We start from the raw sequence: 21,227 nt of genomic DNA on the forward strand, positions 1-21,227 counted from the left end.
TATTTGTTCATGAGAGACACAGAGAGAGAGGAAGAGGGAGAAGCAGGTTCCATGCAGGGAGCCCAATGTGGGACTTGATCCTGGGACCTGGGATCACGCCCCGGGCTGAGGGTGGTGCTAAACCGCTGAGCCACCCGGGCTGCCCTCTCTTTGTGGTTCTATGTTTTTTGCTTCATACATTTTGAATCTCTGTTATGGATATATAAACATTTAGGATTTTTGTCTTCTTGTTGAAATGACCCTTTTATTATTATGAAATACTCTTTATTGCTGTTAACATTCTTTGTTCTGAAATCTAGTTTTTCTGATGTTCTTAAAGCATACCAGCTTTTACTTAGTTATAGAATGCCGTCTTTTTCAGATCTTTCATTTTTAACTTTTTGTTGTTGTTTTGTTTAAAATGCGTTTCTCATGGGCAACATATAATCAGAGCTTGCTTTTTATTTTTTTTTGTTTTTTTTTTTAGAGCTTGCTTTTTAATGTAAACTGATGATCTCTGTTTTTCAATCATGCATGTGTTTTTTAGAGGTTGTTTTGGGCTTTAAATTATGTATCTTTAACTTTTCACGTCAGCCATCAGGTGGTTATGCCACTTCACATATACAGTATTCCCTGCCCCCAGCTTTGTACTAATTCACTGCATGTTATAAACCCCACTATGTATTTTATTATTATTTTTTGCTTTAAATCATGTCTTATCTTTTAAGGATATTAAAAACATATTTTATATTTACTATTTTCAGTGATATTTTGAAATAATTGTTATATAGGTGGGTATGGTTGTCTATCTTAATAACTTGAAACCTACTTAATGGATTTTTTCTTTTCTTTTTTTTTTTTTTTTTTTTTTTTTGTCTTTCTGGCAGCCAGTATAGGTACCAAATAAATATTTGTCGGAATTTTTGTAATGTGATCTGTAAAAGGTACCTAAACTCGGAATAAGTAAAATCTCATCCAATTCTTGGGACATGTGTGTGGCTCAGTGGTTGAGCGTCTGCCTTTGGCCCAGGTCGTGATCCTGGAGACCCGGGATCAAGTCCTACATCGGGCTTCCTGCATGGGGCCTGCTTCTCCCTCTGCCTGTGTCTCTGCCTCTTTGTGTCTCTCATGAATAAATAAATAAAATTTAAAACAATCTCATCTAATTCTTAATATTTTATAATTTCTCTAGTTTGAGGACATTACTACTTCTGCTCAGAGTTCTACTGTATTTCTTTTAAGATGTCTGTAGCTTTTCAGTTTTAGAAATTTGGGCTTTTCTTCCCAAACATATGTCTCCTTTGTGCTCCCCAGCTACTTTCTCATAGTTCTGAATTATCTTCCTCAATGTACTTACCCTAACTCAGCAACAGTTGAGAGAATGACTTACTTCCCCCTACTTCTTCATAGGATATGGGACTCCTGTTTTCTTTACGCTCTCCTGACAGAAGACTTGATCTCAATGTCCACTAAAGATGGCTTCCCATCTCCCATTCACCAAGCACATTCCCCACAACTCTGACCCTCTGCTCCCATCCATTTTTCAAAACAAAATCTATTTAGAACATTTCATGTGGGAGAATGGAGACACTATTACTTAGGAACCTACCTTTGTAGCCAGACTGACTGGTTTGGAATTCTGCCTTGGCCACTTACCAGTCCTGATAGGGCAAGTTACTCAAGCTGTAAAATGGGTAAAGTGCTACTCATCTTATGGAGTTGTTAACAAGAAGAAAAAGAGCTAAGTGCCAAGTGCAGAGTACAGTTAGGACTCAATAAATATTAGTTCTTACTGATATTATTACACAAATAAACTTATCATATAGTTCCTTACTTTGCTATATTTATCAAGCATGTCCTTTTCCTTTTTTCTAGTAGATAACACTCATTCTCAAACACTTCATATGTATGTGGATAAAGGATAATTTCGTATAAAAAATAGAAGTTTTCAAAAATGTATTACTGAATATATTAAAAATTAGCAGATTGTTTCAACTAGAGAAAGCCCTCTAGCTAAGTTATTTTCAATATTGTACTGGAATGGAGTACAGAATCAAATATCTTGAATTGCATAACCCAAGATAATTCCCTTTTTCTTAGTCTTTCATCTATTATGCTAGTTTTTTGGTCCTAAATCTAAAGCTTTTATGCATGTGTATATTTTTCACATACAACTTCATCATGTAATTGCTAATCTTTATACCAGAAATAAAAATTTTCTTATCAAATATAAAATGTGAATATGACTGTTGCTTTCTCCTATAAGTACTATGAAACTTAATTTGCATGGGCAACATGTAGCTTACATATGGGGTATTACAGATATAACATGATAAAATTTACATGCAAAGTTTAGAAGCACTTAGAGTCTCAATACTTCATACCTGTATTAAATGTCTACTGAATTACATACTCTACAAAAGCATTGCTGTTGTAGTTATACCTAAAATGGCAGCAAGATCAACAAGATACCATTATTTTCTACCCAAAGATGCATCCTCAGTGCAATACCTCCAGCATGGAGAAATTCATTTACTGCTTTACTTATAAGAATATATGTGGTTTTGCTTCTGCTGCAGGATCACAAAATTCATAGTTTCTCTTGCAGTTATGCATTCAGATTAGTTCAAAGATTGCTTAAGGATAGTCTATCTTGCTTCTTGTGAGACAAGTATCTGTGTGCTTTTCTCAGAGACTTTTTCCCCTTTTTTGTTTCTGGGTATTAGAAATCTACCTGGTTCATTAATGTGTTGAAAACTTTTCAAGGGAAAGATGGACATATATGTGAAATGTTACACTTAATACTGCCCTTGCTGTCAGAAATCATCATATTTTCTTGCATATTGAGAATTCAGATACGGGCATTTGAGTTGCAACTTGTTGGTTTACAAGTACAAGTCTAGCTAGGAGACAAGAACACCAAGACACAAAGTATCGAAACACCTAAAGGGGTTTTTAAAGCTACTCCTTGCAGATCAAATTCAGCCCACTGACTTGTAAATAAAATTTTACTGGAAAACAGCCAGGAGCCTTCATTTATTTATTATCTGTGGCTGCTTATATTTACAATGGCAGAATTTAGTTGTTGCCACAGAAAGACTATGGCTGGCAAAGTCCAAAGAAATAGTCACAGATAAAGAGCTTCTTAACTTTGTTCTAGAATGTTAAATATGGGAGATCCCTGGTTTGGCTCAGTGGTTTGGCGCTTGCCTTCGGCCCACAGCGTGATCCTGAAGTCCTAGAATCGAGTCCCACATCCAGCGTGATCCTGAAGTCCTAGAATCGAGTCCCACATCGGGCTCCCTGCATGGAGCCTGCTTCTCTCTCTCCCTGTGTCTCTGCCTCTTTCTCTGTGTCTCTCATGAATAGATAATAAAATCTTAAAAAAAAAAAAGAATGTTAAATATGCATGCATTGTTGATTTTGATATGGATTTGTTAGTGTCCTGCAGTCTATTTGGCCAGCCTTCGCCTTTCTACTTTTCTAAGTACCAGACTTTTGTCCCTTCTTCTGGAGAACAGTCCTTAATACTTGGGTGTGAACATCAAAGGACTATCACCCTATTGCATATTAGCTCTCCAACTTTTCATGGTACTTTGAGGGAGGTTTCTGAGTCACCTGCTGTACTGGTGGTGGTGTCTCTCTTTTCTACTTTGTCTCAATTAATCCTGTCAGGTATCCTTGGTTTCTTATTCTCTATGAAGGAGATAGGAATCTATCTAAAATTTTAAGTATTTTCTATAAAGAATCAGATATTTATTTTGATAATTCACTATTAATTCAATATCTAGTGCCAGAAATGCCTTAACTAGCATTCATTTGAAATTCCCTTAAAAATTTTATTTTGTATTTTTAACTCATAAAACTTCTCTTAATCGCTCATGATAAATGCAACCTCAGAAACATTGATTTTAGAGTCTATAGAGCCAATGTTGTTTGTTACCAAAAGGTTTTATTCTGATATTTTTATGTAAAAATTTCCAACAAAGGTCAAAAATGATTATTTGACAGCACTTATTACATATTCCTCTACTGTGCATCACTTTTAATTTGTTGTCCAAAGAAAAACCAAATACAGTTTCCTGGAAAGAAGACCACAGTGTCCTGGGGGCTGTGATAATTGCATAGAAACAGAGTCCTCTTGTCCTTCAAACCAAAGGGATCTCATAGTTCTAGGCTACAGGTCTGCTGGCTGGTTGTCTGATGTTTAAGTCTTAAAAAGGCAGAAGCAATATTCTGTCCCCACCTCACTCTCTCTTTTTTAACCTTTAGAGGCATAAAATTGTGTGTTGGCTAAAGAAAAATCAGGTCCTTGTGTTTTCCTTTTTATTATTTTATTTGATCAAGTAATTTTTCTCCTTCTTCATTCAGTTTTTTGAGGAGCCACTCTTACAACTCAACATTAAATGGCTGACCCACTGGGACACCTGGGTGGCTCAGCAGTTGAGCATCTGCCTTTGGCTCAGGGCCTGATCCCAGATTCCCGGGGGTCAAGTCCCACATCGGGCTCCCTGCAGAGAACCTGCTTCTCTTCCCTCTGCCTGTGTCTCTGCTTGTCTTTCTGTGTCTCTCATGAATAAATAAAGTCTTAAAAAAATAAAAATAAAAAAATAAATGGCTGACCCGCCATCATAAGAGCCTGAGTGGTGACAACTGCTCTAAAATATAAGCAGATGTTTTCTACACATGACTGTACACTGATAAGGATTTTGGAATTAAGGGCCCATCAGCCATGGCTGAATATATTTCTGCCATAATACTCTCCAAGTCTGCAGTAATTTTTTCATAATATGAAAAACTGAGCTGTGAATTTCTATTCTGTTTTCTATCAATAAGAAATAGGATGATGAACTATCAACTCATACAATAGTGATTACTGTGAACATAATATAAACCAGATGCACAGAGGATTCTTTAACTCAGGATTTCAACTAGAATGAAAACACTTCTCCTAGGGTACCTAATGGGTACCCATTATATGTCCTATCTCTTTCCCTTCCTTATTCTTACCTTCTTTCTATCATAATTTGGCATGCCTATACTTGAAAACCTCAATAAATAAAAGTTGATGACTCAAATATGTGATTTGTGCCATATAATCTGAAAATCGTTTCCATGTTTTGAAATCCCTGAATAGTTAACCGTCTTCTTGCCTTCTGGATTTTCTAGTATTCTATAGACTCTAACTTGGGGATTTCAGAATATAGAATGCCATGGAGACATATGGTGATAGTAAAACTTAATATCATTGCAAGATTCTAATAGAGATAAAATGATAAAGTTATGATCCACTAAACCTTCTGTGCAATGAAGGTCAAAGAATAGAGCGTCTCTGCATTGCTCAGAGGCTGACAGTATCTGTGCAGTTTAGTTCTGGCCCAAATTAATTTTACATGAGGAGAGTATAAAAGCTTCAAACTAAATATATATTGTTTCTATAAAAAGTCACTGATCTTTCTTTTCTTTTAGCTCAGTATGTAATCTTGAAACATTATCTGTTAAATAATAAATTAGGGAATCAAAAGCCTCTTTTTATTAATCCTATAGAATGCCAGATATAGAACATATCTAAATTACGTATTGAAGAATTAAAATCAAAAGTTCAAAACTTGAATTAATTGGTTAAAAAAAGGGGGCATTCATCTTCTTTCTTTCTCTTAAAGTTTCAGGAAATTAATAGTCAATTCAAGAATCTCGAGACTGTGGATTGCTACCATATTTTATGAGTGAGAGTCCAGTGTCCCTTTATCCTGTCCCTCTATAAATTGTGAGAATGGATCAGAAACCAAGAATATAACTATTTAGGAATCTGATTTTACCTGAGTGAATCATTTTATCCTGCCATGTCTTTGTATCTGTGAGCAGTGAATTATTCTAGACTGTATATGCAAGTGAAATAAAGGCAGAACTTCAATTGGGAAAGTAATTGTGCAGCTAAAGTTTTCTCAGCAAACCACTGGGTGGAGAAGATGGACTTTGGTGTGAAGGAATGGATACGATTCAGGTTATTAACTCTTTGTCACCAAAGCTGTAATGATTTAAATGCTGTGCAATTATGAAATCTTCCCCCTTGCCCTAGCTTTTCCTGTGTGTGTGGATGCTTACTTGTCAGCAGTCAGTGATGTCTTGGTACTTTCAATGATTAAGTATGATCATTTAGTGTAGGACACTTAAAATTGAAAATGTATATGATGCATGCATCAGCTTCAAAAATAATCACCCCAAACATTGCTTATCTTTTTAAAATAATACATATATATACATATATATATATATATACATATATATATATATATATATATATATGGATTATCTTAGAGAAAGAGAGAGAGTGTGGTGGAGAAGGGTAGAGGAAGAGAAAGTCTTAAGCAGACTCAGTGTTGAATGCTCAGTGCGGACCCCCAGGCAGGGCTCTATTTCAAGGACCTGAGATCATACCCTGAGCCAAAACCAAGAATTGGACATTTAGCCAACTGCACCACCCAGGTGTCCGTATGATAATCTAAATTTTTTATTTAAGTATAGTTGACTGGGACACCTGGATGACTCAGTGGTTGAACATCTGCCTTTGGCTCAGGTCGTGATCCTGGGATCGAGTCCTCCATCAGGTTCCCTGGAGGGAGCCTGCTTTTCCCTCTGCCTGTGTCTCTGCCTCTCTTTCTCTCTGTGTGTCTCTCATGAATAAATTAATTAAATATTTTTTTAAAAATAAAAATAAGTATAGTCGACACAATGTTTACATAAACATTGCCTATCTTTATTAGTATCATGGGTTTTGAGTTCAAGTGACAAGGACAATAAAACAAACTGAGTTTTAAATGACATGTCTCATCTAACTCCTTGTTTTCTCTAGTTTTTATGAGGGATATACTTATAGAAGTGAAATTATGGAATTGATGAAAGGATATATTTTTCTAAATAATTTGTTCTAACTGAGAACTTTATGGGTCCTAGTTCCACAGTGCATGCTGCCATCCTCTGATTGAATCTGATTAATATAGCTGTAGACAAGCTGTAATCTAACATTTAGTGAATCAGGTACCTTGGCGTAGAGAAATAATAAGATGCTATTTTGTTTGCTTGTTGGAGATCTCCAAATTTTCCATTTGTGTCTTCTTTTTTTATTATTATCATATTTTCTTAATATGAGAATTCTTCTGCATCGTATACTTGTTTTTTCTTGCTGTTTTATCATTTACCAGTCCTGGTGAGCTACATTCAAGCCCCCTATGTCTTTCAGAATTTAAGCCATATTGTTGCATACATAGGACCAATATAGTTTATATTACTTCCAATAATAATTAAAGTTATTTATAAGCAAACATAAATAGAGATTTGTCCATTATTTTCCAAATTCAATTAACTTCTAAGAGAACTATGGAGAAGCAATGTGCAATAGCATAAGAGAGCATTGCAGGGATCGGATATATCTGTCATGATTGTTGACCTATACACCAACAAATTGAGAATGGCTTGTTTCCTCTGAATCCACGACATGGCTATCAGTTAAGGTGAATGCCAACTAGGGTCAAGAACCACATACTTTATGAGTTGTTGTAGTTAAATGAATAATGAAATTTCATATTGCTTTTAGTTTGGGTTTCCAGAGATCTCAGTGAGGTTAGAGCAGTGATTCTCTAATCATTGTCCCAGGACTAGCAGCATCAACATCACCTAGAAACTTGTTAAGAGATTTAAATTCTCAGATGCCACCCATGATTTACTGAATCAGAAACTCTGGGTGCGACATCCCTCAGTCTGTGTTTAACAAGTTCTGCATGTGATTTTGATGCATCCTACATGTTAATAACCATTTGTTTGGGTATGACAATGTTTCAGTCCATACTGTTAAGATCTAAAACAGTGATTGGGGGATCCCTGGGTGGTTCAGCGGTTCAGCGGTTCAGTGCCTGCCTTTGGCCCAGGGGCGATCCTGGGGTCCCGGGATCAAGTCCCACATCGGGCTCCCTGCATGGAGCCTGTTTCTCACTCCTCCTGTGTCTCTGCCTCTCTCTCTCTCTATGTCTATCATAAATAAATAAATAAATCTTTAAAAAAATAAAATAAAACGGTGATTGGTGCTGTATGGGACATTAGTCTGAACTTGTATGTCCAGATATATCCCAGGAGAGGTTTCTTCTTCAAAAACTTCTGCATCTGAAAAATACACAACATCATTAGCTATGCCAGTGCAACTTTAAACGATAGTTGACAGCATGCTATTTTAGAGGATAGGAGAGTTTTGAAATAATTACTGAAGTTTAGAGCAATACACTGTTAACAAAATAAGTCGAAGTTACTAGTGGTATTTTGCAAATGGATTTGTCCAGTATTTAATATTTAATAAAATATGCAGAGTGTTAATTATTGAGGCTGTAAATACTTTTTAAACCCAATAGGTGATTAATTGACCCAAATTGTAGGTTTTGTTTTTTGACCTTAACCCAACCTTCCGCATCAGCCAATAGGAAATCCATAAAGCACGCAATGCTTTATAATCTATCGTGTAGGATTCAGTGACCCAAACTATATAATTTGTCTTGCTAACTTTAGCTCTGTCTATATAAAATCATACTTCTGGATTTTATATGATTGTAAATGAGTGTAATAAAACATAAGATCTAAGCAGATTATGTCAAAATTGATTAAAGGCATTGGCCAAGGAATCTCCTGGTTGTTTTCACTGGAAGCACACACACAAATCTGGTGATGGTGTTCACACTTGCTAATGAGTAACTGACAAAGTAAAGAAGTGTCTTTAGAAATCTATGAGTAAGTTAATTAAAGGTCGAATCCAGAGGAAGTCACTGTAGCTGTCAAGATTTATTTTCTTCAGCTTGCAGTTGAGAAACGCTAGGAATAAAGAGCGAATGTATTCAGAAACATGCATAAGAAAATAATTCAGTTTCTCAGATTCTCACACAGTGACCCATCTGCTTAGAACACATTGACTATTAATGATTGATTCCATTTCTTTAGCAGGTGTGTAGTAGGTGCCTGCCGTGCAATGGACGCTAGCATATCAAAATAGATTACAATAGATGACTGCACTGACCATCATCTAGGTAGTAATACTTTTCTGTAATCCAATAACTGCTTTTTAAAGCACTTTACTAAAATTAGAACATATCAAAGGCTGAGGCAAAATGTGCTTCAGAATTACATTTACCACCAACATCATGCTCTTTCCTTCCTAAGACAAAAGGAGCAATGTTCCTTCATTTAAAAAGTAGAATAATAATTTTAAAAATCCATTTTGGCACCCCCAGTTGCCATGGTAACAAAATGACAAGTGGCCTTGATGTGCTTTCACTATGTATCAATAATAAGCTAACCATTTGGGAGCATTCATTCTCTTCAGACATGTCTTTTGAGCAGAAATGCTATATGCTTTTATTAACTCATGAAGGAGGTGTTATTCATACAGTACTTAATTTAGCAATTATCAAATAAGTTGTTTTTTAAGAAATGAAGCAATAGGAGATAGAGCAAAGACTCAGTTTACTAGCATTTCCCCTGTTCCCTTTCTATTTATTTTTCCTTTGGAGGAATGGTCCAGGAGACAAAGAATGAAATCTATAAACCACATTCTGGATAATAAAATTTATTTTGGACTTCTCTAAACACCACTTAGGAAAGTCCCAACCAAATATAGAAGAGCATTAAAAGAAGATGAGCTTCAACTTTTAGCTCTCTGATGAATCATCTGTACTTGCCCTGTTATCCGACCTGGCTTCCACCCGATTCCCAACACTGGTGGATAACTTGTTATTACTGGTGAGTCTTGTTTCACTGTCACCTCTTGATTCATAATCCTTTTGAGTTGGGAAAGTAACTATAATTATTTCAGCATAAAAATAAGGTAAGTAGCTGTTTTAGGAAATTCAACTTAACTATTCTTCTAGTCTAGATATTACCTTTAGCTACAGATTCCCATCATACAACTCTTTATCATATTTCACATTATTTGCCTTATTTTTAGAATCTTATTTCTTTCCAAATGGGTGTTCATAGATCACCAATTGCTTTCTCTTTCTTTAACCAATTGCTTCCTCCTTCTGGGGGCCCACTGATTTAGCAACTAATATCTTTTCCTGGATGCATAGATCTGAAATGATGCTTTCTGACTCTTGTTGTTGAAGGTCCTATGCCTGCAGGTAAAATTCAATGGCTCACTAGTCAGGTTTTATGAGCGCTTTCACACTTTTTAGATAATTCAGCAAATGGTAAGAAACTTCTTGCCATAGAGTCCGTGGACTCTCTCTACTGGTTCTAAATGTCTACCTAACAAAAGACAAAAACACCCTGTAAGTAGTGACTGAACAACTAGGTCTCACATTTTAGATGTAATCAGGGGAAATGGATTTATATCTCAACTTATTTTTCTTTATACCCAAAGAATAACAGTGACAACCTGAACCTTTAGGCAAAAGAGCTTTTTATGTTTAAGAAGTGTTCGCCTGAATGAAATTAATTTATTTAAAACTTTAATCATAGTAGATTCCAAAAGTAAGATACCATCAATGATGTCTGTTAGAATTGTATTGTTCTTAGTAGTACTATTAATATTACTAAAGAGGAATGTAATCTTATTACTATAGTGTTCATGTTTTCAGTTTTTTAAATACCCTTTCATATTTATTATTTACCTCATTGCATATGACAACTGATGATCAACTAAATGATGTTTTATTTTTATTAATTTTTAAAAAAATTATGTTTAAATTCCAGTTAATTAACATAGTGTAATATTAGCTTCAGGTACATAGTATAGTGATTTGACACTTCCATATATTACCCAGTGCTCATCACGAGTGCATTCTTTAATCCCCATTGCATATTGCACCTATCTTCTCACCCACCTCCCCTCAGGTAACCATTAGTTTGTTCTCTATAGTGAAGAGTCTATTTCTTGGTTTGCTTCTCTTTTTCCTTTTGCTCATTTATTTCTTAAATTCCACATATGAGTGAAATCATATGGTATTTATCTTTGGCTGGCTTATAATATTTAACACAATACTATCTAGCTCCATCCATGTTGTTACAAATGGCAAGATTTCATTCTCTCTTATGACCGAGGAATATTCCATTGTATATGTGTGTACCACATCTTTATCCATTCATCAATCAATGGGTACTTGGGCAGTTTCCATAATTGGTTATTGTAGGTAATGCTGCTATAAACATTGGGATGCATTTATCCTTTTGAATTAGTACTTTTGTATTCTTTGGGTAAATACCTAGTAGCGCAATTGCTGGATCATAGAGAAGTTCTACATTTTACTTTCTGAGGAAACTCCATACTATTTTCCAGAGTGCCTCACCAACACTTTGCATGACCACCAACAGTGTAAGACAGTTCCCCTTTCTCTGTATTCTAACCAACATCTGTTGGCTCCTGTGTTGTTAATTTCAGCCATTCTGACAGGTGTGATGTGATATCTCATTGTAATTTTTATTCATATTTTCCTGATGATGAATGATGTTGAACATCTTTTCTTATGTCTATTGGCCATTTGTATGTCAGGGTGCTTGGCTGGCTCAGCTGGAAGAGCATGTGACTCTTGATCTCAGGGTGATGAGTTTGAGCCTCATGCTGGGTGTAGAGATTACTTAAAAACAAATATATAAATAAATGTAAATGATATTTTAATCTAGGACAACATATCTAAATTATTAAAACAAAAATAGAATGCAAATGTTCTGAATTCCAACTTCGAAAACCATTCTGCTACACCATGCTTCCACTTCCCTCTTTTAAAAATGTGGGATGCATTGTCATAGTTATCAGTCTTCTGAAAATAACCTTGAAAGTTCAAAAATACCTATTTTGAGCACCAATGTATAAGCCAGTTTACTTAAGCTAGACCAAGAAATATTTGAAAAAAGTAAAATTTCTCTTTAGGAATTGAGTGATTCTTTCCAAAATATAACTAAGCTCTTGTTGCCCCTCAGAGGCCTTTAGTCAAATTGACATTCACCCCTGGGAAGCCTGCAACCCACAAATATTGTAGATCTCTGTTTGACCTCAAATCCTTTATAGTCTTTCTCTCTCTTCTCTTTTGCTCATTTTGTATAAACTAACAGTTAAAAATCTCAGTAATTGACCCACTAAACAATCCACAGATGAAAATTATTAGATTTGTGGTCATTTAATAGAACTTAATTCTTTACAGCATACTATATAACTTACTTTTTTAATTATGCTTTTTGTTGTTATTTATTCTCTGTCTCTCTTTGTTAGAATATAAGTTTCACAAAGGAAAGGAACCTATTATTAAAAGATATATCCTCAGTATCTTGAATAGTCCATGGCACATAGTAAGTGCTCAATTAATATTTGTGGCAAGAATTCATGGGGGAGCGGGGGAACTATCCATGATGTCATCCCTGCCTTTCCAGACAATAATACTTAATATATATAATCCTTTTGAGTGCTTAACGTGTTCCAGACATTGTCTTAAGTACCTTATATAGATTACCTCATTTGTTCTTCAAATCAACGCTTTAAAAGTACTACTGATATTAATCCTGTTTTATAAATAAGAAGACTAGAGTTTCTAGGGGGAAATACCTTGCTCAAGGTAATATGGATAGCAAATGGTAGAGCTCCAACAAGCCCAGGCAGTTTTATTCCATGGCTCACATTCTTATCTACTACAGCTTATGTTTTAAAGGTAGTTTCTGTTTTGTCTAAACCAAAGAGTAATTCTAATGGTGAAAATTTTAGGCTTCACAGAAAGAAGAAGTGGTCATGACAAGTCCAAAAGGAAGACATTTCTTTTTTTTTTTTTTTTTTTAAAGATTATTTATTTATTTATTCATGAGAGACACCCAGAGAGAGAGGCAGAGACACAGGCAGAGGGAGAAGCAGACTCCATGCAGGGAGCCCAATGTGGGACTTGATCCTGGGATTCCAGGATCATGCCCTGGGCCAAAGGCTCAACCACTGAGTCACCCAGGAGTCCCTAAAAGGAAGACATTTCTTAAGAGGAAAATTCTTAAATTATATCCTCTTACCTGTTCCATCAAGCAAGTCCATCCAAGAATCTACAACCTGGCTTGCCATTGGAATTGCCTTTTATTGTTAATAGTAGAATCTAAGAGTTTTTTTTCTATTTAAACTCTCAGTATTTTCCTCTCCTTATGTTTTCAATCAAATCTGTTGACTAGAGATCAGATAGGTATGCCTTTTGGAGGGTATGTGATCAACCTCATGCTTTCCCAGGGCTAATCAAGGAATATAGTGATGTACTAAGAGACAGACTCACCAGTGACATAGCCAGTCCCTGGTCCAGAGCAGTTTGGGAGCAGAGATAGTGCAGAAGAGAAGGATGACATTGTGAAGATCCAGAGCACAGAATGTGTCAAATATTTGGAGAAGGAATAAAAGAGTGAGGGACAGACACCCTAACTGTATCTCTGAAGGAAAGGTTCAAAGCATGCATGCCTAGAAGGATGGTGGTGCTGACATTAACAGAGGAACAGAGTGGAGAAAACATGTTTTTATTATATTTTTCTGAAATGCTGAATCGGATTTGCCAGCCATGAAGATGGAATAAAGACTTTTTCAGACATGCAAAGTTTGAAATATAGCTCCTATGCAACCTTTGATAGAAAGATTCTGACAGATGTGCTCCACCAAAATGAGGAAATAGACCACAAAAAGAGACTTAGGACTTGGGAGAAAGCAGTACAACATAGAAGAGGCAAAGAGAAGCCCCATGATGATGGCAAAAGATGATCCCAGGATGGTAGCTGTGTCGTAGAACAACATAGTCTGGATTGGAGCAGGTTAGAGGCTCTAGGAGTGATTTCATAAATAGGAAAAACCTGATGAAATATCAAATATATTTGTATATGTTGCAACTCAATTTATCCAACAAGGAGGGAGTTAATTAATTGAAATATCTATTAATATATGAAAAGTTGAAAATGGAAACATTAAATCTAGAGTAAACAAAAGCTATGCAAGAAAGGAAAATTAGTGCACTACAAGGTTCAGCTGCAAATAGATTTATGTGGTATTATCTTTGTAAATATTAAATAGTAATCTCAACACATGTTTGTTCTACTGGGAGAATGAGAAGAGGTAAGAAGGAAGAAGTGATGTGTGGAAGTGTGGGCAAAAAAGAGCTAAATCTTCATTTGCTTTACTGAGAAATCAGGAAATAATAGCTAAAGTAAAGAAAAAAAGAAAAAAAACAAAAGACATCATAAATAAATTATTAAATGCATACAAGTAAAGCAAAAGAATCACCTAAAAGAGTTGAAAGTCTTTGCCTTTGAATAAAAGAGCGTGGGGAGTGGTGATGACAGTCTGCTTTTATTTAAACACTAAACTCTGTAGAATAGTAGAATCTTCAAAATATCTGTATATGTAACTCTAATTAAAAAAAAACTGCAGGAAGGCAGAAAAGAATGGATTCATCTTAGCTAGACGGATGGATGATTCCAATTAAGGGTCAGGATAATGCAGAAAAGGAAAGTACAAATTAAGAAATTTCAGGGACTTTGGCTTCAAATTAGTCTCTTACTTCACCAAAAAGAGAATGAGCTAATGTCTTCTGCTGAAAGTCAAAGCAGTTGAATATTAGAAAATGGTGGGATTGTGACAGAGGGAAGATGTATAAAAAGATTGTCAGTCAAACTGACATATATAACCTGCATTTGTAGTTAGTGCATCTTTGTGGTTTTCTGTATAATCTATGATTAGTGAACTTGGGAGCTAAAGAGTTGGGAAATGGTGAAGGTGATTCAAAGGAAGGACAGGATTCTAGGTTGTTTCCAGCCCTTCAGAATTTAGAGAAGGAAATGAAGCCATATTTGAGAAACCACCAGGAAAATTAGAAGAGGTCAAGAGACTGGGGGTTATAATTACAAAGAAGAAGAGAATGAGAAAACAGGATGTGAGATGGATGTCAGAGATGGGAATTGCAGCATTTGGGACTATACTGTAGAACTTCTTCAAGCCATATTGAAGTAGGCGAATCCCCAGTCCAAATAGTCATCATCAAGCAGGTCTGTAGCAACAGGTGACACTAAGGTAGCCATTGGGAGTCTATATCTTCAAGGCAGGAGCTCAGTCACATTGTCCTTAAGTGCAATGTAGAGATGGAAAATGTACCCAGTGGACCAGGGTACTGATGGTCCTCCCTAAAAGATCACAACAGCAAACATACTCACTCGGGTTTGACACGGCAATCAACTCCAGGCAAGAAGCAGACCTGGAAATTGCCTTCAAGCCTGTGGTCCTGTGCTCACATTGTGCTAGGAATGCACTACAGTTCTGCAAGCAGTTAATCAATCAAAGTGTGTAGTTTCTGAAATATGCAGATAAATTAGGAAGGAAAATTGAATCTTTGTTATGTGATTTTTCTTAATGATTAGAGTGTGTTCTAAATAAACAGAAAAACAAATTGATTGCCAAAAACTATGTTAATGTGCTTTTAATTCACAAGGGTTAAGCATATAAAAGTCAGGATATTGAAAGTTAAGATTCTCATAGAAACATTAATTTGACAACATTATGCATACTAGGTGTGGGAGGTTTATATTTTATAGCATAAAAGCAGTAGGAAATATTGCAAAATGTGGCTCAGTTAAACAAAATGAAATAACAAATTTAGGAGAAAGTCATTAAATGCGATTATGGAAAAAAAAGTGTCTTGCAACCTCCAAAGAAAGGTTATAAAATTTAATTTTAGGAAATAATGCCTTCAAATCTTTTCAAAAAATGTTTTCAATGGAAATTATTCATTTTTATCAGAAATCAATTTCCCTAGCACATTGTATGTTATGACATGAGTTTATGCCTTTCATTTGCAGTTCAGATTTGATCCTAATAGACCAAAAGGAGAACTGACTGGCTATTTTCATGGCCTAGTTGATAAAGATTTCATAGACGGAAAATTAAATTTTAAGGTTTAAAATATTTCTTTAGTATACAGAGAATATGGAGGAAATTTTAAATATGAAGAAGCCTGCCAGTATACTAATACTTGCTTAAATATTTGACCTCTGTATATTTCTGTAAACTATTTGCATATGTGCATTATGGAAATTCCAACCTGATCATACAAAACATTTTATTTAGGTGGCTTGGAAAAAGAAAAGAACATAAGACATATTCAGGGAAGGAAATGCACCAGAAAACAAACCTATAGCCTTTAACATGTCTCTACTTTGGTTCCTGCCTCATGAACTGGACAGGAGGTCTGAAAGCTTGAGTTCTCCAGGATGGTTGCACTGAGTCACGGGTTGATTTTTCTGTCACCTTGGCCACAGAAGCTCCATTCACTCTATAGGAAACAGGAGTGGCGGACCCATGAAGTAACCCCTAGGAACAGGTCACTTCCCAGTTCAGTCAGAACTAACGGTGATTATAAAGGAAGGAAGGAAGGCAGGCAGGCAAGCAGGAAGGAAGGACTATTACTAGCGTTATAATACTAAATTATAATAATCACCAATTTCAGTTATTTAATTAATTTTAAGTAATAATAAAGATTTTGTGTTTCTTTAAATCAAATACAAGTTATTTTTCGGTGCAAATGACAACCAAAAGTACCCTCACAAAGGAGCAAACCATGAAAATATAAATTGACATGCTGCTAACATTTCTATTTTCCTTTGTATTTTATGTCATAGCAAGGCAATCTACAGAACAATGAAAGTTTATTCATAGAAGTGAGATATGTAAATTCCTGAGCTAGCAGACTCCTGGCCCAATATTCAAAACGCCCCTTCCAAAAAGGCACAATGGTCTGTATTTTTCACCGGGAAAAAAAAATCTGTGCAACCACATTCCATGGCAATGAACTCTTTATAAGCTTGATGAAGAAAAATGCTTTGTATATTTACTTTAATCTTTACCCCCTGCTATTTTCTGTTTCCAAACAAACAGAAGGACAAATGCAAACTGCCAACTCGCAGGATGTACAAACAAGTGTTATTGAATATTCAGAAGTATGGTGGTATTTCTAAAGTTCAACAACAGATCACTTAGAGTCTTTCTTTTGTTTTTAAATTGTCCTTATTCAGGCACCACAAGGCCACATAAGGAGGGTGAGGTCCCTGGAGTGGACTATATTTTCATCACCGTTGAAGATTTTATGGAATTGGAGAAAAGTGGTGCTCTCCTAGAAAGTGGGACTTATGAAGGTAAGCACAGCTGCACTGCTAAATGTATTCCTTGTTGCATCACGTTTTTCTCCTTTGATTGATATGCATTAGGACACCAGGTTACCAATATGCTACTGTTTTTATTTTGAGAGCTTAGGTCAGAAACATATTTGCAAGTAAATAAATAAATAAATAAATGTACTTCTGGATTAATTCTACTCTTCAGATGCCAAGAGATATGTATAGATTCACTGAATATCCACTGAAGCATGCTTAGGATGGTGTCCTGAGGCTAAACTGTGATCTTCCAAATAATTTATCCTCATCTCTGGGGAGCATCTCAAAGAGCACAGGACTTGAGTTCCAGTCCTCTCATTATCTCTGTATGGTTTTCTTCAGTTTCTTCACTTAACTGGCCTTTACTTGCTTCCCATGCAAAATGATGAAGTAGGAAAATATGATCTGGGCATGCTCTTCAAAGGTCTACTACAATAGCAAGTCTCCTTGTGTACCCGAGACAAATAGGAACAGCAAATGACACTAGAAGCTTGAATGTGGGAAGTATGTTTCAGTGGAAAGAACACTGTAACATGAGCCAGAATCTGTCTCAGCACCAAATCTGGCTTTTATTACTTACCCACTGTATAAATACTAAATAACCCAGTTAGTGTCCTTGAACCTCAGTAGAATTAGCTGTAAAAGAGGAATGGTAGCATTGAAAAATGCTGATAAATAAGATGTTGATATGATCACATTTATACATATGTGTTATCTACATGCATGCAGTTTATGTCTAATGAAATTATGTATCTGTGTATGCATAATGAAATTTTAAAATAATGTGACTAAAATAGGTAGAGAACATTATTTTTATTCCTATTTCACAGTTATTATATGTGTGATCTATATTTCTATATATATGTTATTAACTTTAAAGATGAATCTAGTTTTACTGTCCTATAATTAATAGTGAGTTATATTAAAAACCAAACCTATAATATACACATTGCTGCTTAGTCTATAAAATAGCTCAGGTCTACTATCAGCAAATAAGTTGGTTTTGTTAGCAGTTTGACCCTCTTCTTCCTCTTTCATTTACTTGTGGATGCCCAATGGACTATAGTTATTTAAGAACTTAATATTTTTGGGATCCCTGGGTGGCGCAGCGGTTTGGCGCCTGCCTTTGGCCCAGAGCGCGATCCTGGAGACCCGGGATCGAATCCCACGTCGGGCTCCTGGTGCATGGAGCCTGCTTCTCCCTCTGCCTGTGTCTCTGCGCCTCTCTCTCTCTCTGTGACTATCATAAATAAATAAAAATTTAAAAAAAAAGAACTTAATATTTTTGAGTTCTCGAAACTATTAAAATCTCTTCTTTTATTTTGCATTCCTGTGGCAATTTAGGCTAAGACATATGCCACGTTTTATGGCTAAGACAATTAGTTGCTTATTGTCACATTTATAGGAGGTTAGGCAAAAATGCTCAGGAAAGGAAAATGATTTTACACGAATGTTGTTTCTTGTTCATATCGTCAAAAATGAGCAATAGTGGAGGGTGATTTAAAATATTTTAAATACAGGGGTGCCTGTGTGGCTCAGTTGGTTAAGCGACTTACAGTCGATTTAAGCTCAGGTCATGATCTCAGGGTTTTGAAATCAGACCTAACATAGGGCTCCATGCTCAGTGGGGAGTCTACCTGGGATTCTCTTTGCCCTCCTCTTCCCCCCACTCATGAGCTCTCCTGCTCTTTCTAAAATAAATAAATTAATCTAAAAAAAGAAAATATTTTAAATACAAAAGCTGTGTTGGTCATATAAGCTGCCTTACATGATATGAAAAATAACTGTCTGTATAAATCATGGAAAATACTTATATCAAAGAAGTCAGAGTAAATAAACAATAAATTTTGTAATATATTTTCCTGTAGTGTTTGTGACATTATTTAGTGGCATTCATTAGTTTGCATGTCTGCCAATAATAATGCATTGTATTTAATTACCTTATTTAAATATTATATTTATATAACAAAGAAACAGTGGCTTAATATACAGGAGCATTCCAAGAGTAGTATGACTAACAATATGACCTTTTCCTTTTGTTTTTAAAAATAAAGACTGTGTTAACTGTATAGAAGGTGAAAAAATTAAACCAAATGATCATGTTAAATCTCTAATGTTCTCATGATAAACTAGATGTTGTGAAATTTAATAGCAAAATTTTAAAATAAAGTCTTACTTAAATTTTGGGTTACAGTTAAATTTTGAGGAAACTATCTTGAAACCATACAAACATAGCCAAGTTTTATGAGCCCGGGTGAGTTGTCCTGAATCTTCTTTAGACATCTCTTCAGTGATGAGAGTTTAGTTTGCTAAAATTTGGTGCCAGCTAGTTAATTGCCTCCACGTACATAGAACTAATCACCGACTAATAAGGCTGATATTTATATATATGGCTTTGGGGAATCAATACCATTGTTTGCATATACACATGCTATACTTGGATGAATAAGACCTTTTTCAGGTCACACAACCATCTATGCAGACAACTAGGGAGCATTCTGAAATCTTAGGGTCTTCGGATTTTTCTACAATTACAGTTGAGGAACTAGTAGAATTGACATTTTAATGAAAATCGCTATTATTCCTTCAGGATTGATCATAAGCTCTAGGCTCAGGGTTACCATTAGTGTGTTATTTGTCAAGAAAACCCGAGGAATGCCTTTTCTGCTGTTAATGTTTTCAGAATATACAGAATAAGAGTCATGTGCTATTCACCTAGACAAAGAAAGACCTGAGAGCTTTTATACTTGTCAAACTTTCATAATATCAATCTCTCATAAGATTTTGGTAAGGTCCCAGTTTTTCTATGTTATATTCCAACTTCAGTGTTTGGCCCATTACCCTCGTCCTTCCTCCTAGCTAGAATATTCTCATACCTTCTCAGTATTCTATAGTCCTTAACCAGACTAAAAAAAAAATTATCTTGATATTTGTGAGTCCACTAAAGAAAATAAGAAATTAGGTTACTCTCAGTGTTAAGGTTATAGACCTATTAACTATGTTGGGTCCTTTGGATTGATTCCAACCTACAAACCAGAACATCAAGACTGTTAATGCAATTGGAGGTAGGGAGACAGCCTCTGATTCTTCTTTCTCATGAATACTTAGCAACTTACGCATTTTTTGTCAGGAACTGGGAACCCATTTGCTTGCTTGTTTGTTTGTTTGTTTTATTAACAAAGACCAAGGAAGCCCTCTATAAAATGTCTAGTTAAGATGCCCATTATTGAAGAAACCAGTCTTACAGTGTTTATCCCCACTATTCAGTTTCAGAACAGGAAACACCTACCTGAAAAGTAGTGTTGAAGAAAAATGGAATTTGTCCTTTGACTATAAGCAAGATGGACTGGCCTGAATTGCAGATCTGCCTCTTAGCAATTTACTCAAATATTTTGCTCCAAAAAAGCAATTCTTTTACTTACCTAAGGCTGCAAGGAAGGCCTAAGTGTGTTTGAGTTACTATCAACAGTTATGCCGCATGATCCTAGGCAGAGTTTTAGAAGATTCTTAAAGTCTTTTCTCTGCAGCACCAACTCTTCATTCAGTCTAAGCATCTCATTTCAGTTTGCTATACAGCAGCTGCTGAATGCTCTTGCATGCAAATGGCCCAAAGGACTTGGTTTTGATGGATTATCGGGTGTTGGTAAATAGCCTCTTTTTTATGACTTGGATGATCTCATCTTTACCTTTCATATTGAGTTAAGTTTAAAATTAAGTTAATAGAACAAAGCCCAGCGGTAAGCCTTGCATAAAATCAAGTAACAAAAAATACCCTGAACCTTTATGTCCCGACTGAAGGTGTAGGCTTCGTGTGAAACTCTGACCCAGAGCTCTTTAGTTAAATTTAGATAATTCCTTTAGGATTAAGATCACATGTAGGTATAAGCGAGACACCAAGAGGTAGAATTAAGAGGGTTAATCTGGTAATCTAAAGGGTAAGCACTCTTAAGTGCCTGAAAGGAAGCAGGGTCTTTGGGTACTGTCCGAAGTGCTGAATTACCCTTGGCTCCAAATCCATGAATCCTGCCTGACCTACTTCTTCCAGTTGTCTGGAATGTTGCATTCATGGT

General features: G+C 35.6%; 1 protein-coding gene across 13 annotated transcripts in view; it reads left to right on the forward strand.

Moving 5' to 3' along the window:
- MAGI2 (membrane associated guanylate kinase, WW and PDZ domain containing 2) overlaps positions 1–21,227 on the forward strand; it is a 1,325,593-nt gene that overhangs the window by 717,867 nt on the left and 586,499 nt on the right. For all 13 annotated transcript variants that reach the window (XM_077863874.1, XM_077863875.1, XM_077863880.1 and 10 more), the window contains exon 3: positions 17,020–17,139. In XM_077863874.1, the coding sequence (XP_077720000.1) occupies positions 17,020–17,139 (120 nt within the window). The remainder of the gene's footprint in view (positions 1–17,019; positions 17,140–21,227) is intronic.

Source organism: Canis aureus, chromosome 21 (assembly GCF_053574225.1).
Source record: "Canis aureus isolate CA01 chromosome 21, VMU_Caureus_v.1.0, whole genome shotgun sequence".
Classification (NCBI taxonomy): Eukaryota; Metazoa; Chordata; class Mammalia; order Carnivora; family Canidae; genus Canis; species Canis aureus.